Raw genomic sequence first — 26,391 nt, forward strand, 5'->3', positions numbered from 1 at the left:
ATTATATATTTTGATAGCTAGCATTTTAAGGCTTTTTTGTAAAAAATTTTGTTTGATTTTGTGTAATTGTTTATTTTTTGTGTCCCATCAAATATGGAAGATTGAAAGCATCATTTTCGGCATATATTGCTTTATTATTACCAAAAAATCAAAATGCTGTTCAAGCAAGAAAAAAATTGTGGTACATGTATGGAGATGATGTGTTGAGAGGACAACAGTGCCAAAACTGGTTTACAAAATTTCATTCTGGCAATTTCAATATTGAAGATGCACCACATTCTGGATGGCCAGTTGAAGCCAATGAAAACAAAATAAACAATTGAAAAGCACTAAGTGAATAGATTTTTTTAAATGAGGAAAATTTCAAAGCAAAAATGAAAATTTTTAAATAAATTGTAATCTTTTTTTTTGTAATATTTCAAAAATTTAGGCCTCTCTTATTTAATTATTATTCTTGTTTAATGATAAATACATTATCTATCATATATATTTCATTTGGAGATACAAATATATACTTATAAAAATACTGTTAAAATAAACTCACCATAAAAATAAAAGTGCTTTTAAACTGTAAGATAACTTTCAAGAAGATATTTTACAGTCTAAATTAACTATAGGCCTGTCAGTCTATGGCATAACAAGTACAACTTTATAAATATTAAATACATAATAAATATTCAAATATAAAATAAAACAACAGTATTTTTAAGCATGCTAATGCTAATATATTTTAAATTATATAATAAATTAAGTTCATCTATTTGAAAGTAGAAAATAATCTGAAGTATACGAATATAATTTACTCTTATAAATACAATGACAATCATATATATCAATAATGACATGTAAAATGGTTTTTTATGCTTTGTATAAGAATTCCATGTTTCAGTGACAATAGATTTTTACTTTCATTATTAAATTTCGGGTAAATTAGAAAGTCTGTTTTAAATATTTTGATCAGTTGTCCAAAAATGAAAAAACTTATTTCCAAAACAAACTAATAATTTAAATTGAAGTAAGTTCATTTTTTTTTTACCACTAGACAGATTAGTCTTATTTTCCCCACCATTTTCATTCTAAACCTTACTATCATTATATATTTTGACAGCTGGCATTTTAAGGCTTATTTTGTAAAAAATTTTGTTTGATTTTGTGTAATTGTTTATTTTTTGTGTCCCATCAAATATGGAAGATTGAAAGCATCATTTTCGGCATATATTGCTTTATTATTACCAAAAAATCAAAATGCTGTTCAAGCAAGAAAAAAATTGTGGTACATGTATGGAGATGATGTGTTGAGAGGACAACATTGCCAAAACTGGTTTACAAAATTTCATTCTGGCAATTTCAATATTGAAGATGCACCACATTCTGGATGGCCAGTTGAAGCCAATGAAAAGAAAATAAAGGTACTGATTGAAGCAAACTGCCGAATAACAACACNCGTTCTGGCAATTTCAATATTGAAGATGCACCACATTCTGGATGGCCAGTTGAAGCCAATGAAAAGAAAATAAAGGTACTGATTGAAGCAAACTGCCGAATAACAACACGTGAAATCACTAAGAGATTAAATTTGTCAAATTGAACCGTTTATGATTACTTAAAAGAAATTGGTTTCGTTTCAAAGCTCGATATATGGGTTCCACATGTTCTTAAAGAGAAATGCTCTCTTTGGTGGGATTTTAAGGAAATTTTTTTTGGAGCTTTTACCAGACAATTTAACAATTGATTTGAAAGGGTACTGCCATCAAGTACACAAATTGAGTAATATCATCAAACAGAAAAGGCAGCCAGAATTGATCAACAAAACAGGTGTAGTGTTTTACCATGATAATGTCAAATTTCACACAAGTTTGGTAACTCAAGTTTATAACTTAGATGGGATGTGCTATCACACCAACCATATTCGCCAGATCGAGCACACTCAGATTATTACTTGTTCCAGTCTATACAAATTTTTTTTAACTGTAAGACATTTACTTGTGTCAATGAAATGACATGACAATGAAATGAAATGACAATGTCAAAAATCACTTGGATCAGTATTTTGTAAGCAACGATCAAGTTTTTATGAATGTGAAATCATGCTACTACCAGAAACAATGACAACAGGTATTTGACCAAAATGATTGATAAATATACATGCTTCTTGTCCTTAATTACATACTTTTGTCAACTTTGGAAATTCTCACAAACTAGGACTGATTTTATTGATGTTACAGGAAGAATTTAAAAAATAGCAGTTTAAAAGTCTGTTCTGAAAACGTTGAAAGAAATATATGGATATGCAGTGGAACTTCACTTAACGAGCATAAAAATTCATTCCAGAATCTTACTCATAATGCGAAACAATTTTTCCCATATATATTAATGTAAAATATGATAATGCGTTTCAAGCAAAAAAAAAAAAAAAAAAAAAACTCAAATATTTTATGTATAATGTTTATTCAAAGAAAATTATACAATATACATTGTTAAGGAGCGTGAATCATCTTAATCTTTTCTTCTAGTGCAGAATGAACCAACCTGGAATGCAAATTTGATTTGCAGAAAATAAAAATTACAGATAATATGTCTGATAAACACACCAAACGATATGCCAAATTCTTGGGCTATGTAAAAGCTATATATAATAAAGGTTATGCTGCCATCTTGTATTAAATTTAATGACCAATTCCAAATTAAATTTTAGTTTTTTTTTTCTCTGTGCAAATCAAATTCACATNTCTTCAAGTGCAGAATGAACCAACCTGGAATGTGAATTTGATTTGCACAGAGAAAAAAAAAATTAATATTTAATTTGGAATTGGTCATTAAATTTAATACAAGACGACAGCATAAATGCCTACCTCTAGTCAAAATTATTTAATTTCTAATATTTCACATATACCAATAGTAAATAAACTGCCTTAATAGAGTTGGTATTGATGTTTGAGATTTTATATAAATTAAGTTTTATATAGTTTTCTGGTTTATATTATTAATGTTCCAATAATCTAAAGTAAAATAACATTATATTATATTCTGCATAATTATATTTTAATCTTAATAGAAGTGATAAATTTTTTTTATATATTAATACGGTTATAGTTATGGTAAGATAAAATGTTACTTACCTTGAAGTACACATTCGGGGAATCTGTCTATAGCGTTCATAGCAATCCACTGGGAGATGAAAAGGCTGAGCAGGAAGATTGAGTGAAAGAGAAGGACTCATTCGAAAAACTTTTAATTCATCTAACAGAGCCATTTGTTGTTGTTGTTCAGGTGCCAAAACCATTGGATAAGAAAGATCCACTTGGAATGTGACTTGACCTGCAGGAACATTAGGATCTCCCTAAAATAAAAAATTTCAATTTTGAAAATTATATAGCAGGCACATAAGAATATTGAATGCAAATCTTCAAACTTACAGAAACTTTGAAAGCTGTTGCTTTTGTACCACAGTCTTCATACTGTAATATTATTATTTCTAAACCATGAGCTCCATATGTTCCTTTAAAGAGACCAGGTTGAATAGGAACATTTCTTTGAGTTGTAGGACAATTAATACGATGAAATTTACAATTATATCTAAAAATTAAACAGAAGATCAGTTATGAAATTTTTAAAAACATAATTTGAATAAAGTTTTTTCTAAAATTCATTTGTAGTAATTTGTTGAGTTTTGTATTTAAGTTTCTTTCTCAGTTTTACAATTTATTAAAAACATGTATAAATTGTTTTACTGAAAAATAATTAAATTAACACAAAGCTACAATTACTTAAGACTGAATAAATCATTTAAAATATTTTGAGAAATAATGTAAATTAAAAGCATTCAGTCTATTAATTTAAAGCTATTCTTTATTTTGTTACAGAAATTTTAAAATTTGGATTTCTAAGTTTTGAAAATTTAATTCACAATGTCAATATTTCATGGAAAGATTTATAAGAATCTTTTCATTATCTTTCATGAAATGATAATTTGTAATTCTAGTTTTCAAATATGTATGGAATTCTCATGTAGAATTCCAAACTTAGAGAAATGTTTATTTTTAATAATATATACTCTAAAAAAGATAATTTGTAAGCTATGAAAAACATTAGTTCCTATTATTTATTGTATAAATAATAGTTACCAAATACTACTGTGGAATATGCTCATATGATAAATGGAAAAACAATACTTGATAAGATTTTAATTCAAAATTGAAATTAAAAAAAAAATCAAATAGACAAAATGATTGGAATAGTTCCTTTCATTAATTTGTAATATAGGTATACCATGCTACTATGTTAGAAATAGGTTACAGATTAAGACAATATTGTTGTAAAAACAGTAAAGTGCACTTTTTTTCACTTGCCTGGAATATATTTATACTATCACTTATAAAATGTGCAATAATGCTAGACCTAAGAAACAATGCAAAAACAAATATTAATAAAAAAAAGTCTCGAAAAGCTCCTTAAGAGCAATGCAAGTGCCAAAACTAACCATGAATATAGTTAAAAAATGCCACATTAGTGAAATAATCTAAAGCAAATCACTTTAAAGTGACATTTAAATTTAAATTAAGCAACAGTCTTGATCATAAAAGAGAGTAAATTAAAACTATTATTGCTGCAAGATCTATTTTTGCAAATTTGACAGATTTTTGTTACCTTTTACAACATAATCCTTTTTCTGTTACTGATATTTAGTCCCATATAACATGATTTGGCACTACACAAAATTTCATAGATACTTAATTAACATGTTATACGAAATTGTCTATATCATCTTGAGTTTGAATTTTTGGAATAAATTCAGCTGCACCAATATTGAAAGTGCATAGGTCATCTTTGAAATTCATTTGATTTAAAATGATCATCACATAATGCAATATTAAAATCTATACATTTCATTTTAAATGTAAACCATTAGAAAAGTTATCTTCTGTTAATACAATGCATAATTTATGTTCATTGTTTTCATTGACAGAAAATTATCAAGAAAATGATGCCAGAGTAGTTTTATCATTCATTTACTTGTACTTGATATATAATGTGGCATACAATAATAATCTCTGCATTCCTTTTTGGGCCATTCTAAAATACTTAAAACACAAGTTACTTTTCTTTCTGTTGAAATTTTTGCCACTAGAGGAAGTTGATTTGGATGAAATTGCCAATAGCTTTAATCATTTTATTTAACATTTTTTATTCATTTAGTATTATCTTTTAACTATTAAATGATTTTTGATCATTATTAAATTTTTCTTAAATAGTCTGTAAAAGTTACATTTAATCCTTTAACTGTTTCAACTGGAGATTAACATATGTTTCTTAATACTGTTAAAATGAAACACTATAAATTATGCAACAAATACAATTAAACTTCCATAATACAGAAATTCTATAATATACATTTCCCTTCAGTAAATTTTTCTGCATAACAAACTGTTTAAAGAAAAAAAAAGGTTTTTATTTACCGTATTTTGACGAGTATGTCACATTTTTTTCACTACTTTTCGGGGCTCAAAATCATGGTGTGTCTTATACTCAACAGGTAACCATTTTTACAGTGAAATTATCTACAGTAGTGGTCCACTCTAGGAACCAACCTGTGCAGTGGTCCATTAAGCAGATGGTCCCTCAACCGAATGGCTAGAGTACCTAGAACATCACAGTAGCGATACACGAGTCATTGCCGCCATGTTCTGTCGACTGTCATCACACGACATCTGAGTTTATATTAAGAAATGACGATTATTTCAGTTTAATAAAGGTATCGATTCATCCATCTGTCATATTCTTGAATAAAAAAACGAATAAAATGTATCTTTAGACAATTCCATTAAAAAAGTTTCTTTCTAAATTTTTTGTTTCAAAATAGGGGTGCGTCTTATACTTGACAGCGACTTATACTCGTCAAAATACAGTAATTTCCATATCACCAGTAATGGTGCTAAGATTTTCATTCTGGAAGGTTGGAGATTGGGTGGAACATTATTTTAGTGGAATGAATGTTATCTGTACATTTTATAATCAAACAAATTTTTAAAATATAGTGATCAATTTTCAAACATAAGCAGACAAAAAATTTTAGTGAAGATGATTTGTTGGCTAAGTAATTACACAATTCATATTTAAAAGAAACACCCACCAATGGTTAGTATAGGTAGATTTGAATAAAATCTTTCAGGATATATAGATAGGTAAGCAAGATTTTAGGTTGGGCTGATGTCGAGCCTCACTCTGTCCATGTACTGCTTATCACAAACTTTTGAAAATCAAATAAATAAAAATTCATTTTATCTTTTAGATTTATAAATGTTAAAATTGGTTAAAAGTTAACTCATTTCCACAACTATCCCCAGCTGAACAGTAATTAGTATAGTACAATACCTTAATGTACTATAACTCAATGAAATTGAAATATCTGTATCCAAGGACAGCTTTGAATAAAACCTTTTTAGTAAGTTTAAAACTAAGAAAGCATTCTTGGTAAAAATTGATTTAAATAAAGTTATAATTTGATAAAAAGTATGATTCTTTTACTTTCCAACATACAGGTAAAGATTAAATGTTTTTTCAATATAAATAAAACTGAAATAATAAATTTTTTTATGTAACATTTTTACCTATTCAATTTCAATAGAAGAAACGTATTATATCTTTTCTTTGATTTTTTCATTTAGAATGCATACATAATAATGAAAAGGACATTTTCAGAAAGAATAAAACATCATTACAATACAATATTTCGTTTTCACTACTAGTACATTTTTTTTCATTTCGTGAAAGTAGCAAATTCATTATTATATTTCTATATAATAATGAATTCTCTATATTTCTCAGAGACATTTTGTTATATGGAATTTCAATTATACTTATTTTGGTTTTAAAGTTACCAAAACATTATTATATACAATACAATTCCTCTAAAAACACTGGTTTTCACAAAGATGTTTATATAAAAAGCTAAAAAATATATCTTTTATGGAATTTAAATTATGAGTTAATTATGTCATGTTTGATACACTCTTCTTATTTAACTGACCTTTCTTTTATAATTTGATTTATTTTCACTTAAATATTAATTTAAATAAGTTGAATTTTTAGAATATCAAGTAGCTAAATACAAATATTTCATTTCTATTAAATGACAAAAGTTTAATCTTGTAAAACATCATTTTATGTTAAATTTGTTATTACTTTCACACTTACAATTTAAAAATGTAAGATAAATAATAATGCTCTTAAAAAATAATGTTTTGTTAAAAATCCTACAATTAAAATTTTTAAATTGTTCTGTAATATAGCAGAATTTTCTAAATGTAATCACTTTGGATTAACTCTTATTTATTTACCTGAGTTATTGTTATCAATAAGATTACAATTAATGGAAATTCTGGTTGACTGAATGACACTGAAACACAATACTTCACATAATTAAAATTATTTTAAGCTTCAAGTTATAAAAATTTAATCATATCATTAATTAATAATATGTAAATTTATCTAATATAGTTTGTTTTTTTTTCTTTTGCAATGCAATCTTTAACAATAACTGGCATATAACTGAAGTAAGAAATGTCAGAAATTTAAACAGTAGTACTACAAGCAGTGATGAAAACAATGTTTAAAGCACTGATTAAGACTGATAATAACTACATGTCATAGTAAGTAGTGTCAAGGGAAAAAGTATCTAAAGATAACAATAATAACCAAAAAAACTGATTAGAATATGGTATGCAAAGTTTTATGAATGTATCTTAACTTGCATGTATTCTGATATGCTAATTTTGATATTAAATGACTGATAACAATACACATGATTACAATAAGCAGATTCTATATCACAATTCAAAAACAGAATTGATTACCACTTGCATATGTCAAACAAAGCAAGAATTTAATCTATTGTATAGCATGCAATTTGATAACAAATGTCTCACATACTTATATTGTTCCAAAATTAAGTATTTCATTAACAATAATTCTTGGCTTCGTGGAAACTGTGGAAGATCAAGTGCATCAGCAGTTTCTTCTACCAGCCAATCAATAAGAGCCTAAAATAAAATTTTAAAAATTATTAACCACACAATAAAAGTAAAGTTTTATATATTAAAAATCAGCAATGAGAGATGGGATAAAAGGATTATAATTTCATTTATACGTGCTTTCTATTACTTATAAAACACAATCTACCATATTTTATAGCATATACAGTAAGATGCACCTTCATTTCAGTACAGAATATTTAGATAAATAAGTGTTCAATGTATTTAACCAATACTACACTTTTGGCAATGATCCATTTGTCTTTAACTTTATTTTGGTTAACAAAGTAAAATTAGAATGCACACTTTTATTTAATCAGGAAAAAAGAAGAGTTTAAAAGAAATCATTTACAATTAAAATTTCCAATTATGCTATTAAATATTAACATTTTTATTCAGAGTTGGACTCTGCAGAGGTTAACTGTAACCTCCAAAAAAATAAATTGATAATGAATTTCCCAAACTATTATATATTTAGCATGTTAACATATAATCACATCACATAATTGTTGTAGTACAATGTAATTAGACTTAACAATGATTATGATTTGATACAAATAATACTGCTGATTAACTAGACTAACTGTAGGACAATTAATTTAATTAAGGCACTTCTAAGTTCTATGAAACTCTTCATAAAAAATTTGTAGACTTTACAAAAATTATATACATAATCATCTTTTTATTATATATGCAGTATGTAAACCTTTTAATTAAATTAAGAAATCAAAATATGTTAATGTTTCCTAATATGTTAAAATATTTCAAAATACGTTAAATAATCCTGATCAAAATATGTTTATGTTTTGATCTCTGTCTTTGTTATGTTAGTTCAAGTGAAATTCTATTTGATAAAATAATAATATAAATTTTTTTAATATTATACCTGATGCCGGCTATTTGGACTTTTATGAGTGTCAATATCTAAGCACTTGAAATGAAATTCATTATTTTCTTTCTGTAATTATAAAAATAAAATTTTATTTTATTAATCTAAATTATGATTAAACTTAATATTCCACAAAAAAATTTTAATTTACTGACCATTTCTACTTCTGCTTTATGGCTATTTTCACAAACAGTGCATAGTACAATTTTTTCATCATTTGAATCAATTCCTATACTAAACAGCGGTTTTCTTCGTAATGGCCTATTAATATAAGGATCTTGAGGGGGATATAACTGGGTTCCTATCAATTTGCCATTTTCAAACTAGAATAAATTAAAACCATATAAAAGTAAATAATTTTTTAAAATAATTTTCTAATAATAAAAATTTTAAAGTACTTTAGTTTAAGTACTTTTAAATTTTAAACTTTAAAATTTTTATTGTTGGTGTTTAGTATAACACTAAAAATAAAAATTTTTAAAGTGTTTAATCTAAGTACTTTTATATTTACTAATTAATTTTTTAAAAGTACTCATGAGGGGATGTATGACATTGGGCCACTGATTTTGATCAAACTTGGTGAGGATATAATGAACCCACAACAATGTACCAAACAGTAAGGTGCAAGACTCAAAATTAAAGGTTGGGGATTCATTATATCCTCACGGTTGATTAAAATTGGTGACTCAACATCATGCTGTTCCTGCATTAGTACTTAATTTTTAAAGATTTAAGACATAATAATTCAAATTAAACATCTGTCTTAAAAACAAATCTTTTATTTGATACAATATTGTCTCTCTATTCTTTAGTAAGGTATTACAATTTTAAATAAAGTTTGTTTGAAAACAAAAAAAAATCAAATTTTCATAATATAATTTATATAGTTTTAAATTATACTTCCAAAATAAACTGGTTTCCATAAATTAGGAAACAACAGAAAAAAAAACTGTTATAATTCAAAACATATCCCATTTGATTAAACTCTTGGTGGTTTTCTTTACTGTTGTTAAAACTACAAGAACATTTGATATAAAGCATTTACATTTCATATTAGCCATGCAGATAAAAGAAAAATACATATATCAAAATTAAATAAAAAAATGACCTCAATAAAGAATATGGCTACCTCAAATAGCTATGTTTCATGCTGGTAATGATGATGTCAATGAGATCTGTAGGCAGCAATGCCCATTATCCTGCAAAGGAGTTTGTAGCTTGTACAGGGTTTAAGGATGGTGGGTACAGAGTTGCTAGTACAGAGTTTAGGGATGCTTGGTAGAGTTTAGATTGAAAGAGATGCTGGCAACTCCATACAGACAACAATCTTCAAGGCATTGCTGAAGATAAGCTGTGTGAGGGAAAGCATTATTGGGTTGCAGTATAATGCATGTCACCAACTGCAGCTGCATACAAAAGAACAAAGGGAGTAGAGGATATCATCTCTATCTATGAGCAGTCAGGTTTCTATATGGCAGCACATAGAGGTTGATTCATTCACCTGAAGAAATGCCTCCCCATACAAGTACAGTAAACTATCATCATCATCTTAGAAGTCCCTCTATCTCCATGATGATTATGTTTTGGATTTCTGGCTCTTTCTAGATGAAAACTTGTTGAGACTCCTTCTATAAAATATAACTTTATTTATCTGTAAAAAGTACAGACCTTCATGATTTGGACTCCAGCTCACATGTATTTATGTCCAATTTAAATGTCCCCCCACTTGTGGAAGACAGTTAGGACATGCATATTACTGGTTGTATAGTGCACAGCACCTATGTAGCTTCTGGGTTCCATAGAAATTGATACTGTCCTTTTTGCACTTTCAGCAAGTCAAATCTTGGATGAATAAGAGTTGCAGTCCTATTCTGCAATGTAGATATCCACAATTAGTAGTCTTTTGAAGAGACTGTTGACAAAGCAGCCTAGACAACAATCTTCTCAACAACTGCAACAATGGCCATATCTTTGGAAATCTGATCATATGGTTTGGAAAGTGATTTTATCTACACCTTGTGAATCACAAAATGACTTATGTTCAACCATCTTGCAAAATCTAGTGTGATCATAATTTATTTAATTAAAATGGCTAGTGTATTTTGTAAAAAATTAAAAATTTGAAGAAACTATATCATCATCTTTCTGCCAAGTCCAATCATCCATAATACTGTTTATAATGGCAATGATGTGTTTAACAAATAAGAAAGAAACTAAGTAATTTGCCACAACTACGTGAGCAATGGCTAATGGTCATTGGTTAATACCAAAGTTGATTCTTTCCATAGATAGACTATAGTAGTAAATAATTAAACATCACAACAATGTAGTTAACATATAGTAAAAACATGTCCAACATAGAACATGAATTAAACAGAAACCTGCTTAAATGGAAAAATTTCTTTAAAATAGAGCAACTTTCTGTTTAAAAAGAATTTGTTAAAAATAAACCTGAGAAACTGAAAAAAAATTCAGCACCATGCAATTTCAATTTACACAGATTTTATTGTATATTTAAACAATAAAATCAATCAATCATTCTCTGAATATAGATAATATATATATTTTTTATAAAAATGTTTTAAGATTTATTTTTAAAAATTGTAGTATAAATAACATTTCACATAATAAAAGTGATTGTATTAACAAATATTAATACAATCACTTTTATTTTACCTTAACTTCCAATAATCCACCGTATGATGGTACATCTGATTGCCAAAGTCCAATTAATGATCTATACTGATATAATACTAAAAAAAAAAATTTAAAAATATTTTAAAAACATCTATTTGATTCAGATTTATAATAAAAATATTAAATAACTGACATAGTTTCAAATTACCTTTTGTATAAAGATCTCTATATAAGAATCCACTAAACTTTTTAATTGGCACATTAAAATCTAAAAAAAATAAATAATAATAAATAAAAATTATTATTATTATTATTTAGTATTTCATAATAAATTTTAAAACTAATTAAATACTTCCTTTAAAATACTGCAAATAAAAATAATTTTAAAATGTGAAAATAATATTAAGAAAAATTATTAAAATATGAATTAAAACATAAATTTTCAACTTCAAATATTGAAATGTATTTTGCCTCTGCTTTTATAAAATAAATTAAAATTAGTGCTTGACAGTTTATTCAAATATATTGATAAATATATTCATTTTCATTGACTAATTGACATTAAGAAATTATTTTTAGCATATGAAAATGTTATTTTGGAATATAAACATAATATAATGTAATTCAGGCAGTTTCCAATAATTGCTCTCAAATTACATATAATTATGTACTTAATATTTATAAAACACCTCTCTTAAAAATGTTACATAAACCTTAAAGCATTTATTATAATTAAAACTCAATGTAAAGAATATCTTGCTGAATAATTGTAATTCACAAATCCTGATGACATTAAATTTTATTCTTTAACTCTAAAGATTAACTCTATATTAAATTCCAATAGGATTTCAAAAAATTTAAATATTCAAAAAGTTCATCTATACCTCACAATTGCTACTTTAACATTTCCTATTTTAATGTTTCCTTAATTATGCAGATTAGTTGCTAAGTGGGAAATGAATTATATAAACTAATGCAATTACAATTGACAATTTTTAATAAAAAGTATTTAATTTTAATGGCAATAATAACAGTAATTTATTTTTCAAGTTGTTTTAAACATTTAATTTGTTATTGATAAGAACCAACTATATAAACACAAATATTTTTCAATATAAATGATTATGTATTTGTATTAAAAATTTTTTTTGATGAGAGTCAAATTGCATTTATTTTTTACAACTGTTTTATATATATTTTTTAAATTTTATGAAGATTATTTATTAAAAAGGAATTATTTTTAAGATAAAAAAAAATAATCCATAGAATTTTTATTATGACTTTTCAACACATGATAATCAAACTTTACCAATACTTCACTTTCCACAATTATTTAATTTGGTAGAATAATTTAAAAATAAAAAAATATACAAGTTATGCTAAAAAATAAATACTTCAAAAAAATAATTTTTTTTCAATTAAACAACAGAACAAATTGAACAGAAGACTTTGTTTAAGTCTGAAAATGTTTTTAATTTCAAACCAAAACATAATTGTATCAAATTTTGCAACAACAGTAAGATTATTTTTCTGTATATAATATGTCTAGATTATATACAGGAAAATAATTTCTATTAATTTTTACAACATAAAGATTTAATACATAAACCAATCCAGTAAAACACTGAAAAATTTGTAATATTAAAAGCATCTCATACTTCATTAAAAAAATTACTATAAAAGCCAACATTTCATTTGTATGATTTATTTTCAATCATTATTTATAATAAGCATAGATGATAATTATTTGTATATATAAAATATAAACAGTTAACTTTCATTATATAAACAATTCATCTTTTTACATTCACTTATTGTTCAGATAAGTTAAACAAAATTGATATTCTATGTATTTAATTTAATTAATGCAATATACAAATATATTTGTGACAACTAATTAAAATGTGTAAAGTAATTAAATACTTCACTTAAAATACTGCAAATAAAAATAATTTTAAAATAGAAGATTAATATTAAGAAAATATAGAAAGACCCATTAAGAGAATAAATAAAAATGATATAAAGTAGGTCAAATTTGCTTCAAACAGGATCACATAACATTTAAACATCTGGTCAACTTTTCTAAACATTCTAAAAATTAAATGCAAAATAAAAGTTAAAAATTCGTTCAATAACTTTAATCTCTCAAAATAAATATGCTTTATGACAAAACCATCTTGTAAATAATTCTAAAATTAAATAGAAAAGAAAGAAATAATGAGATGCCAAAATTAATTTTACATCTCTTTCAACTCTACATGCAATGCAACTGATTCATTTTAATTCAGATAGGCTAGTTTCCAATCACTATATTGAAACAGCAATAATATTTCATACAGATCATTTAATTTCCATTCGTTTCAAAATTAAAATATTTATGAACTCAAATACATAAAAAGATATCTGAAAATTGTTAACCATGTAATTTTCTAATAAAGTCTTTCACCAGATGATCAAAGCTGGTCATTTTCCATTTAAATGGATGACATTTTAATATTCCAAATATAATTGTTTTATACTTGAATTAATAAAAATTAGTAAAACTTTCAATAGGATACTCTAAGATTTGGAATAACTAATACTTGTTACATATAAATTATGATAAAATGTGAACCCTGAATGAGGAATTTCTGACTTTCACTTATGTGTACAGCCTACAGCTCTGAGGTGTAATTGTACATAAATGATATGGACTATTAATCAATAGAATTTTTAAAAACAACAGATAATTACTCATAAGAAAAAGATTAAAACTGAAAGTCAAACAGTTTATTTTATCAAATTTAAAGAATAAAACTTATTGTCTATGTTAAAATGATAACTTCTACAAAGCCAACAGCATGATAAAATCAAAATAGTGTGCATTAACTTGTTTATTAACACTAATTTTAGTTTAGATATAATGTATTGAAAACAAGCAATTATTTATTGTGACATTGTCACAATGCCAGGCTGCAAGTTCATACATAGTTAAAGCTTAGAGGCATGAGGTCCAGATTTCATATCTGGTCTTGACTTTGATCAGGTGGTCCTCCACTTTTGTACCTAATTGGTTCCTGAAATGTTTATGAAAGTAGAGCAATTTAAAAAGCATAAAAAAAAAAAGGGTTTTCAAAATATTTATTTTTTATTGATTAGTACAGGTATACCTCAAGTTACGTCGTTCTCGATTATACGTCGTTTGTCAAAAAAAATATATGGAAAAGTAAAAATTAAGTTTAAATAATTTTATTCGATTTTATCTCTGTCCACCACAAATATTGAAATTGTAATATTACTAGAAAAAGTGTTAAAAACACATAAAATCATATTAAAATACATACATTTACAGTAAATGTTAATATAATCATCATAAATTGTAGAGAACGAAATATGAAAACATCGTAACTCTGTGTTGTCATCTTATTTAGTGGTCTTTAAGAGCTCAATATTGGCATTTTCCACGGTAGTTTCAATATATTTGTTTGGTTTGGCATTGTTGTCAATGCCACTTTTATTGGTAAATTTAACATAAATTAGTTTATTTTTTACTATCGCAAAATAATTTTAATAACTATATTTGTTATTTAACCTTACAAAATCATATTATTTTATAATGTCTTAGAAAAAACCACATTCACAAATATAGCATCCATGATGTACTGTAAACATTGCCAAATTGTAAACATGTATATTTACAAGTATGTACGTACCATACATACATTCAAAAATTTAGATTAGTTTTTTCCTGTACTATATTAAAAACTAAAATTTATTTCTTTGTAAGCTTAAAATAGATTCTTATTAATCATATATAAATATTATTAAAAATGCATTTATAAATAAAATACAGAACTAAGAATGGTATTTGTGGTTTAACCTAGTGACAAGTAAATTCGACTTACATCGTTTCTCAACTTAAGTGACTTAAGTCGAGAACACCTCTCCTGGAACCAATTACCGACGTAAGGCAAGGTATACCTGTATTGTTGTTTTCTTTATAAATTTGTCAAGAGATAATTAATTATATTCTTTTTTCTTTTTTTGATATAGTTCTGTAACATGCAGTGTCTTTTTCTATTGTCCTTTGTAGATATACACTTTTGATCATATGGATGTTAAGAGACCTGGATTTTTTTTGTCCCATACCAACACTACTGTTTTTTCATTTTTCACTCATGTTTATGAATTAATAAGGACAAATTTTTTTACCAAAACAGAAATGTACAGTACCTAAAGTGATAGCACACGTCCTAACAAACCGACAAGACACAACTCGTTAACACAAGCGCTAACTCAAGACATCCCTGCTCGAGATTGAACCAGTGATGCCTAATAATGTCGGAGAGGTAGGAAGGGACTAGTGGCTAATAGTTCACAAGAAGGGGAGAATCATTATACAAAAATATGTGCATCATATATATCGATAAAAATCGAAGTACAAAATGTGTGCGAAATAGCAAATTTAACAAAAGTAGAGGACCACCTTATCTTGGGGTGTGACTATGCAGACGTGAGTAAGCAAGACGAGATAAATATCAACCCCCATCAGATACCTGTGAGAACCAGAAATTTGTTCTTGCCAGCGATATTTCTCGCTTCTGCACGGTTTTCCTTTGCAAGAACTATATCGCTTGCAACCTCTCGCTTACTCTAAATTTGCATCTGCATATAATCTCAAGAAAGGTGTAAGGGTGCGACACCCTTACACCATTCTTGAGATTAAGGAAGGACAGACAGACAGACAGACAGGAAATTTATAGGTCTACAATTTTTTCAAATTGCAGCCAATTAAAGTGTATTATTCACAACGATTAAATGTAAATCTGACACTTTATAATGCGTAAATTAACATCAACACGTAATATCTTCGTCATTGTAAATATAAACACGGGTTGATAAAGTTGCATTTGTCACGTGAATACTTTCTAAAATTTCATTTAACAACAACAAAATTAAATTTTGAGAACTTTTAAAAACAAAATAAAAAATAAAAAAAAAGATGGTAAACACACCTTTACGACATCTAATTATCCAAATTGATTCCAATAAAGTTGCTTCGTAAAAACGTCGACAAACCGAAGATACAACATTTAAATCTTTAGCAGACAAAAATGTAAAAATGTGAGCTATAATTTCGATGGGTAAATCGTCAATTTTTAGCGTCATTTCTTCTTTATCTTTTCCTAGAACAACATTGACTATAGACAGGGTAATTGTTAGCATGGCCGACGACGTCTCTCGAACCAGACGACCAAAACTCATCGTTTTCGATTTAGGCAGGTGACGTTTTGACGTCCCAAATATATTCATTTTATTCTTAAATAACCAAAATTAATAATAATAAATTAATAGTCGATTAAAATTAACGCGAGTTTTTTTTAAGTGATTAAAAATATTATTTTTTAAAAATAAACCGTTAGGGTTAGGTTAAGCCTAATTTTTACAATAATCTTAGCAGCTCGCGACTTTTTTGAATTAATTTACAAGTTAATTTGTTTAATATTAGAAAATAAATAAGGAAATTAAAACTTTTTTAATATAGCGATAATTTGTTACCGGTTAAATTAACGTAAAATCATGATGGGAGGATGGCTCGGTTATCATAGTTTTATCCCGTCGATCGGGATTTGCTTGTTTTATTTCTCGTGCACTTACGTAGAAAATGTATTTCATTCCAAGACTTAATCTGTGTGTTATGTACGCAAAAGACTACATTAACGCAACTTATTATTTTAATCGGTTATTATTTAATTAAAAAACAATAAGAAAAAAAAAGAAACTCATTTCATCGAAAATATTAAAACTATTTAAAACTGAATTTTATTTTTGTAAATTAAATTACTGTATTTAATAAAAATGTGCATAAAGTTATTTCGTTTTAATATATTTTTTTTCTTAAATGAGCAAAACTGATTATAAGAATTAAAAGTCGTTTTTATGTTTAAATATCATATATAATTTTTTTCTGATTTCTCATATTTTGAATTTTTCTAGAAATATTATTATTTCTGGTCAATACTTTTTAATGTTTTCAACAATTTTTTAAAAGTTGAAATAAGGATTGTAATTTGATAAGAATTATAAGTTTAAAAATGTATTATTCTAACATATACTTTATTAATCTTGTTTCTGATTCTATTAAGTGATTTCCAAACTTTTTAATAATCTACAGTATGTGCAACATGTATTGTACAGTACTTCTGTAATATACCCAGATTAAGGCTACATTCTGAAATGTGCTTTTCGTCCGTCAAAAAGATCACTTTTCTTTTTACGAAGTGTTTATATTATTAAATTTTCAATTGGCTATTAATATGCCTCAAAATCAAACTCATCGTAATGACCACAAATGACTTTTTTATCGTTTCAATTTTATTGACTCTGATACGTGTTTTGAATGTATACATTCATCCCTCTTCGGTTGGGTACAATATTATACGTACCGTACGTAGACATATTAATAGTCAATTGAAAATTTAACATAGTTATCCAGACAAGAAGCATTTTATATTACTGTTTATTTTGTATTTTTATCTTATATTAAATATATAAATACAGGAAAAAAATATTGTCTAAAAACTCAGACAGAAGACAGAAAAGCATATCATGATGGAAAGGTTAAGATTGACTTTCAATACAAAAATGAATTAGATACTGTAGAATAAGTTTCTATATTCAAACACATTTTTAACTATTGCTAAGTAAGAATTTAAAAGCAGGTATTAAATAAGATCGAACAGTAGATGTGCTTAATTTTTAACTAAAGTAGAAAAAAAATTAATAGATTGTAAATAAAATTATATTGGTATATATCTTTTCTGATGAATATTATTTTAAAATAGCTGTTATATTTGAGAATTTAAAATTTATCTAATAACTGATTTTAGTTATGTAATAATATATTATGATATTTTCATGTGATGTTGATAATTAAATAGTGATATTTATTCATTTATTGTTCCATATGTGTTTATTATTCTATTATAATGGAACTTTAATAAGCATACAATGAATTATTTGAAAAATTTATATATATTTTACAAAAATATTTAACAACACTCAGCATTTTGTAAAGTTTTGATGATAAATTTTTTTTGTTTGATATAATTGTTTTATCATCTCTAAAAATAAGTAGGTGTATGAATAAGTAAATTAGTTTTTAAATTTTATTATTATAATATTNTTATTATAATACATTATTTTTATTTGAATTAATTAATAATGCAAAGGAAGTTTTATATTGGAAACTTTCATTTTTTAAATAGGGTTTTAAATGTAAGTAAACATCCATATGTGTTTTAACTTACTGTTTTTATTACAGTAATATTTTGTATAGATAAATAGATGTTAGTAGAAAAGTATATGAAAAATAATCAATTTAGCTAGATACTTTTACAAGTTATTTTTTAATTAATTTTATCTAAATGAATCATTGCTTACCCAAAGAAATGACAGTTCCATTGTTGGAAAAGTGAACAGGATAATAATGCAACCTTGACTGTTTAACTACAGGGCAGCTTCTTTAGTTGTCCTTGAAGGTATCTTTTTTCATTTCAAGATCTAGATATAATACCTTTTCTGGTTGACAATTACATTTATTTGTATTTCACCTGTGTCATCATTTCAAATCATTGGATAATTGATATGATAAGATCATTGCAAAATTCCTGTATATAGGAAACAATCCAGATAAATGTACAATACATAAAACAAAAAATAAATAATTATATTATTTTAATTTAATTTTTTTAAATACTATATCTATATATACTTACTTAATATTTAACCTTTTTTTTAATTGCAAAACAACAATAATCAAAACTTAATAATTTTATCAGTTGATCTTATAAATGAAATCCAGTATAATAGAACAAACATAAATCCATAAAAATAAAACTTTAAAATGTGATGGTGAATACAGTATATGTATTGCCAATTATCAGTTCAAGAATATGTTATCAGACAGGAATACGTGTGTTTACAAGTTACACTAAGTACATATATCACTAGGTCTATGACCTCACTAAGTTATTTATATCTTTTTTTCTTTTTTTGTTTTTGGAATTGAGCTAACATGTAACATTTAATTGAAACTGCATAGCAACTAATTGAATGAATTAATTAAATATTTAAAAATTCTAATTTTAAGTAGATGTCCGTAATGAAAAGTGAATTAAAAATAAGAAGTACACATATTACATATTACTATATTATTTTATAATAATTATAAATATTTTTACAGATTATACATTATGGCCATTTTGGATTGATACTCATGTAACTCCACCAATGATTAAAAAAGGGTATTAATATTTATAATATAAACTTTACAATGAAAGAGTATTGCATTATGTTTAATAATATATAAATTATTTTTAGTGATGGATTTGTTTACGATGGCTCAGGAAAGAAGATTAAATATTACAATGATGTTCCAGATATTTTAGAGAAATTAAAAAGTGAAGGATATAGCTTGGGCATTGCTTCAAGGTTAATAATAAATTTTTAAAAATTATTATTATGTGTTTACCATATTTTATGGCTTATAAGAAAAACTTTTGTCCAAAAAAGGGATGAAAAATGCTCTATGCCTTATATGTATATAAAGTTATAATCTCCCATAGGCTAATAAATTTCCAAATGTCTTTCAGCAAGTTACAGGTAATCACTAACTAGTCCAACTCTTGAATAAAAACATTGTTGTTTAATTCAACATATTATTTGTATTTGTTGTATAGCTAAGTAGCTTTTTTTATGTATTCATGTAGAATATTTTAATTGTAAATGACTTATTTTAAACTATCTAATAAATGAAATTGTGGCATTCTAATTTTACTTTTTTTTTAACCAGAATGCATAAAAAAAATTGAGGTTGAATGCTAAAGGTACAAGGTGGCATAAATTAAACACACTAAATACTTTTTCCTAAATATTCTATGCTGAAATAGGGGGTGCATCTTATATACTATAAAATATGGTAATTATTTCAATTTTTAAAAAAATATGTATTATCATTGAAAAAAACTAATTNTGTTACATAAACCTTAAAGCATTTATTATAATTAAAACTCAATGTAAAGAATATCTTGCTGAATAATTGTAATTCACAAATCCTGATGACATTAAATTTTATTCTTTAACTCTAAAGATTAACTCTATATTAAATTCCAATAGGATTTCAAAAAATTTAAATATTCAAAAAGTTCATCTATACCTCACAATTGCTACTTTAACATTTCCTATTTTAATGTTTCCTTAATTATGCAGATTAGTTGCTAAGTGGGAAATGAATTATATAAACTAATGCAATTACAATTGACAATTTTTAATAAAAAGTATTTAATTTTAATGGCAATAATAACAGTAATTTATTTTTCAAGTTGTTTTAAACATTTAATTTGTTATTGATAAGAACCAACTATATAAACACAAATATTTTTCAATATAAATGATTATGTATTTGTATTAAAAATTTTTTTTGATGAGAGTCAAATTGCATTTATTTTTTACAACTGTTTTATATATATTTTTTAAATTTTATGAAGATTATTTATTAAAAAGGAATTATTTTTAAGATAAAAAAAAATAATCCATAGAATTTTTATTATGACTTTTCAACACATGATAATCAAACTTTACCAATACTTCACTTTCCACAATTATTTAATTTGGTAGAATAATTTAAAAATAAAAAAATATACAAGTTATGCTAAAAAATAAATACTTCAAAAAAATAATTTTTTTTCAATTAAACAACAGAACAAATTGAACAGAAGACTTTGTTTAAGTCTGAAAATGCTTTTAATTTCAAACCAAAACATAATTGTATCAAATTTTGCAACAACAGTAAGATTATTTTTCTGTATATAATATGTCTAGATTATATACAGGAAAATAATTTCTATTAATTTTTACAACATAAAGATTTAATACATAAACCAATCCAGTAAAACACTGAAAAATTTGTAATATTAAAAGCATCTCATACTTCATTAAAAAAATTACTATAAAAGCCAACATTTCATTTGTATGATTTATTTTCAATCATTATTTATAATAAGCATAGATGATAATTATTTGTATATATAAAATATAAACAGTTAACTTTCATTATATAAACAATTCATCTTTTTACATTCACTTATTGTTCAGATAAGTTAAACAAAATTGATATTCTATGTATTTAATTTAATTAATGCAATATACAAATATATTTGTGACAACTAATTAAAATGTGTAAAGTAATTAAATACTTCACTTAAAATACTGCAAATAAAAATAATTTTAAAATAGAAGATTAATATTAAGAAAATATAGAAAGACCCATTAAGAGAATAAATAAAAATGATATAAAGTAGGTCAAATTTGCTTCAAACAGGATCACATAACATTTAAACATCTGGTCAACTTTTCTAAACATTCTAAAAATTAAATGCAAAATAAAAGTTAAAAATTCGTTCAATAACTTTAATCTCTCAAAATAAATATGCTTTATGACAAAACCATCTTGTAAATAATTCTAAAATTAAATAGAAAAGAAAGAAATAATGAGATGCCAAAATTAATTTTACATCTCTTTCAACTCTACATGCAATGCAACTGATTCATTTTAATTCAGATAGGCTAGTTTCCAATCACTATATTGAAACAGCAATAATATTTCATACAGATCATTTAATTTCCATTCGTTTCAAAATTAAAATATTTATGAACTCAAATACATAAAAAGATATCTGAAAATTGTTAACCATGTAATTTTCTAATAAAGTCTTTCACCAGATGATCAAAGCTGGTCATTTTCCATTTAAATGGATGACATTTTAATATTCCAAATATAATTGTTTTATACTTGAATTAATAAAAATTAGTAAAACTTTCAATAGGATACTCTAAGATTTGGAATAACTAATACTTGTTACATATAAATTATGATAAAATGTGAACCCTGAATGAGGAATTTCTGACTTTCACTTATGTGTACAGCCTACAGCTCTGAGGTGTAATTGTACATAAATGATATGGACTATTAATCAATAGAATTTTTAAAAACAACAGATAATTACTCATAAGAAAAAGATTAAAACTGAAAGTCAAACAGTTTATTTTATCAAATTTAAAGAATAAAACTTATTGTCTATGTTAAAATGATAACTTCTACAAAGCCAACAGCATGATAAAATCAAAATAGTGTGCATTAACTTGTTTATTAACACTAATTTTAGTTTAGATATAATGTATTGAAAACAAGCAATTATTTATTGTGACATTGTCACAATGCCAGGCTGCAAGTTCATACATAGTTAAAGCTTAGAGGCATGAGGTCCAGATTTCATATCTGGTCTTGACTTTGATCAGGTGGTCCTCCACTTTTGTACCTAATTGGTTCCTGAAATGTTTATGAAAGTAGAGCAATTTAAAAAGCATAAAAAAAAAAAGGGTTTTCAAAATATTTATTTTTTATTGATTAGTACAGGTATACCTCAAGTTACGTCGTTCTCGATTATACGTCGTTTGTCAAAAAAAATATATGGAAAAGTAAAAATTAAGTTTAAATAATTTTATTCGATTTTATCTCTGTCCACCACAAATATTGAAATTGTAATATTACTAGAAAAAGTGTTAAAAACACATAAAATCATATTAAAATACATACATTTACAGTAAATGTTAATATAATCATCATAAATTGTAGAGAACGAAATATGAAAACATCGTAACTCTGTGTTGTCATCTTATTTAGTGGTCTTTAAGAGCTCAATATTGGCATTTTCCACGGTAGTTTCAATATATTTGTTTGGTTTGGCATTGTTGTCAATGCCACTTTTATTGGTAAATTTAACATAAATTAGTTTATTTTTTACTATCGCAAAATAATTTTAATAACTATATTTGTTATTTAACCTTACAAAATCATATTATTTTATAATGTCTTAGAAAAAACCACATTCACAAATATAGCATCCATGATGTACTGTAAACATTGCCAAATTGTAAACATGTATATTTACAAGTATGTACGTACCATACATACATTCAAAAATTTAGATTAGTTTTTTCCTGTACTATATTAAAAACTAAAATTTATTTCTTTGTAAGCTTAAAATAGATTCTTATTAATCATATATAAATATTATTAAAAATGCATTTATAAATAAAATACAGAACTAAGAATGGTATTTGTGGTTTAACCTAGTGACAAGTAAATTCGACTTACATCGTTTCTCAACTTAAGTGACTTAAGTCGAGAACACCTCTCCTGGAACCAATTACCGACGTAAGGCAAGGTATACCTGTATTGTTGTTTTCTTTATAAATTTGTCAAGAGATAATTAATTATATTCTTTTTTCTTTTTTTGATATAGTTCTGTAACATGCAGTGTCTTTTTCTATTGTCCTTTGTAGATATACACTTTTGATCATATGGATGTTAAGAGACCTGGATTTTTTTTGTCCCATACCAACACTACTGTTTTTTCATTTTTCACTCATGTTTATGAATTAATAAGGACAAATTTTTTTACCAAAACAGAAATGTACAGTACCTAAAGTGATAGCACACGTCCTAACAAACCGACAAGACACAACTCGTTAACACAAGCGCTAACTCAAGACATCCCTGCTCGAGATTGAACCAGTGATGCCTAATAATGTCGGAGAGGTAGGAAGGGACTAGTGGCTAATAGTTCACAAGAAGGGGAGAATCATTATACAAAAATATGTGCATCATATATATCGATAAAAATCGAAGTACAAAATGTGTGCGAAATAGCAAATTTAACAAAAGTAGAGGACCACCTTATCTTGGGGTGTGACTATGCAGACGTGAGTAAGCAAGACGAGATAAATATCAACCCCCATCAGATACCTGTGAGAACCAGAAATTTGTTCTTGCCAGCGATATTTCTCGCTTCTGCACGGTTTTCCTTTGCAAGAACTATATCGCTTGCAACCTCTCGCTTACTCTAAATTTGCATCTGCATATAATCTCAAGAAAGGTGTAAGGGTGCGACACCCTTACACCATTCTTGAGATTAAGGAAGGACAGACAGACAGACAGACAGGAAATTTATAGGTCTACAATTTTTTCAAATTGCAGCCAATTAAAGTGTATTATTCACAACGATTAAATGTAAATCTGACACTTTATAATGCGTAAATTAACATCAACACGTAATATCTTCGTCATTGTAAATATAAACACGGGTTGATAAAGTTGCATTTGTCACGTGAATACTTTCTAAAATTTCATTTAACAACAACAAAATTAAATTTTGAGAACTTTTAAAAACAAAATAAAAAATAAAAAAAAAGATGGTAAACACACCTTTACGACATCTAATTATCCAAATTGATTCCAATAAAGTTGCTTCGTAAAAACGTCGACAAACCGAAGATACAACATTTAAATCTTTAGCAGACAAAAATGTAAAAATGTGAGCTATAATTTCGATGGGTAAATCGTCAATTTTTAGCGTCATTTCTTCTTTATCTTTTCCTAGAACAACATTGACTATAGACAGGGTAATTGTTAGCATGGCCGACGACGTCTCTCGAACCAGACGACCAAAACTCATCGTTTTCGATTTAGGCAGGTGACGTTTTGACGTCCCAAATATATTCATTTTATTCTTAAATAACCAAAATTAATAATAATAAATTAATAGTCGATTAAAATTAACGCGAGTTTTTTTTAAGTGATTAAAAATATTATTTTTTAAAAATAAACCGTTAGGGTTAGGTTAAGCCTAATTTTTACAATAATCTTAGCAGCTCGCGACTTTTTTGAATTAATTTACAAGTTAATTTGTTTAATATTAGAAAATAAATAAGGAAATTAAAACTTTTTTAATATAGCGATAATTTGTTACCGGTTAAATTAACGTAAAATCATGATGGGAGGATGGCTCGGTTATCATAGTTTTATCCCGTCGATCGGGATTTGCTTGTTTTATTTCTCGTGCACTTACGTAGAAAATGTATTTCATTCCAAGACTTAATCTGTGTGTTATGTACGCAAAAGACTACATTAACGCAACTTATTATTTTAATCGGTTATTATTTAATTAAAAAACAATAAGAAAAAAAAAGAAACTCATTTCATCGAAAATATTAAAACTATTTAAAACTGAATTTTATTTTTGTAAATTAAATTACTGTATTTAATAAAAATGTGCATAAAGTTATTTCGTTTTAATATATTTTTTTTCTTAAATGAGCAAAACTGATTATAAGAATTAAAAGTCGTTTTTATGTTTAAATATCATATATAATTTTTTTCTGATTTCTCATATTTTGAATTTTTCTAGAAATATTATTATTTCTGGTCAATACTTTTTAATGTTTTCAACAATTTTTTAAAAGTTGAAATAAGGATTGTAATTTGATAAGAATTATAAGTTTAAAAATGTATTATTCTAACATATACTTTATTAATCTTGTTTCTGATTCTATTAAGTGATTTCCAAACTTTTTAATAATCTACAGTATGTGCAACATGTATTGTACAGTACTTCTGTAATATACCCAGATTAAGGCTACATTCTGAAATGTGCTTTTCGTCCGTCAAAAAGATCACTTTTCTTTTTACGAAGTGTTTATATTATTAAATTTTCAATTGGCTATTAATATGCCTCAAAATCAAACTCATCGTAATGACCACAAATGACTTTTTTATCGTTTCAATTTTATTGACTCTGATACGTGTTTTGAATGTATACATTCATCCCTCTTCGGTTGGGTACAATATTATACGTACCGTACGTAGACATATTAATAGTCAATTGAAAATTTAACATAGTTATCCAGACAAGAAGCATTTTATATTACTGTTTATTTTGTATTTTTATCTTATAT

At 25.6% G+C, this 26,391-nt stretch overlaps 2 protein-coding genes across 5 annotated transcripts in view; one reads left to right on the plus strand and one right to left on the minus strand.

Annotated features, from left to right (window-relative positions):
- LOC111641357 (F-box only protein 31-like) overlaps nucleotides 1-19,422 on the minus strand; it is a 31,747-nt gene extending 12,325 nt beyond the window's left edge. Inside the window, exons 1-11 of one of the 3 annotated variants that reach the window (XM_023387500.1) lie at nucleotides 19,314-19,422; nucleotides 18,979-19,205; nucleotides 16,551-16,854; nucleotides 11,765-11,824; nucleotides 11,596-11,672; nucleotides 9,075-9,242; nucleotides 8,917-8,988; nucleotides 7,930-8,039; nucleotides 3,417-3,576; nucleotides 3,120-3,340; nucleotides 2,819-2,999 (exon numbers count right to left, since the gene is read on the minus strand). In XM_023387500.1, the coding sequence (XP_023243268.1) occupies nucleotides 2,984-2,999; nucleotides 3,120-3,340; nucleotides 3,417-3,576; nucleotides 7,930-8,039; nucleotides 8,917-8,988; nucleotides 9,075-9,242; nucleotides 11,596-11,672; nucleotides 11,765-11,824; nucleotides 16,551-16,854; nucleotides 18,979-18,999 (1,209 nt within the window). In that variant the 5' untranslated portion in view covers nucleotides 19,000-19,205; nucleotides 19,314-19,422 and the 3' untranslated portion in view covers nucleotides 2,819-2,983. Of the gene's footprint in view, nucleotides 1-2,818; nucleotides 3,000-3,119; nucleotides 3,341-3,416; nucleotides 3,577-7,929; nucleotides 8,040-8,916; nucleotides 8,989-9,074; nucleotides 9,243-11,595; nucleotides 11,673-11,764; nucleotides 11,825-16,550; nucleotides 16,855-17,094; nucleotides 17,304-18,978; nucleotides 19,206-19,313 lie in introns of those variants that run through there. The other 2 variants (XM_023387498.1, XM_023387499.1) reach the window with 2 other exon arrangements.
- Nucleotides 18,777-26,391, plus strand: part of LOC111641359 (magnesium-dependent phosphatase 1-like) — a 26,024-nt gene continuing 18,409 nt past the window's right edge. Inside the window, exons 1-3 of one of the 2 annotated variants that reach the window (XM_023387507.1) lie at nucleotides 18,777-19,076; nucleotides 19,781-19,841; nucleotides 19,918-20,028. In XM_023387507.1, coding sequence (XP_023243275.1) covers nucleotides 19,828-19,841; nucleotides 19,918-20,028 — 125 coding nt within the window. In that variant the 5' untranslated portion in view covers nucleotides 18,777-19,076; nucleotides 19,781-19,827. Of the gene's footprint in view, nucleotides 19,077-19,527; nucleotides 19,707-19,780; nucleotides 19,842-19,917; nucleotides 20,029-26,391 lie in introns of those variants that run through there. The other variant, XM_023387505.1, reaches the window with a different exon arrangement.

The sequence above is a fragment of the Centruroides sculpturatus genome, unplaced genomic scaffold (assembly GCF_000671375.1).
Source record: "Centruroides sculpturatus isolate CEXI.00-Female unplaced genomic scaffold, Cexi_2.0 scaffold1564, whole genome shotgun sequence".
NCBI classification, from domain to species: Eukaryota; Metazoa; Arthropoda; class Arachnida; order Scorpiones; family Buthidae; genus Centruroides; species Centruroides sculpturatus.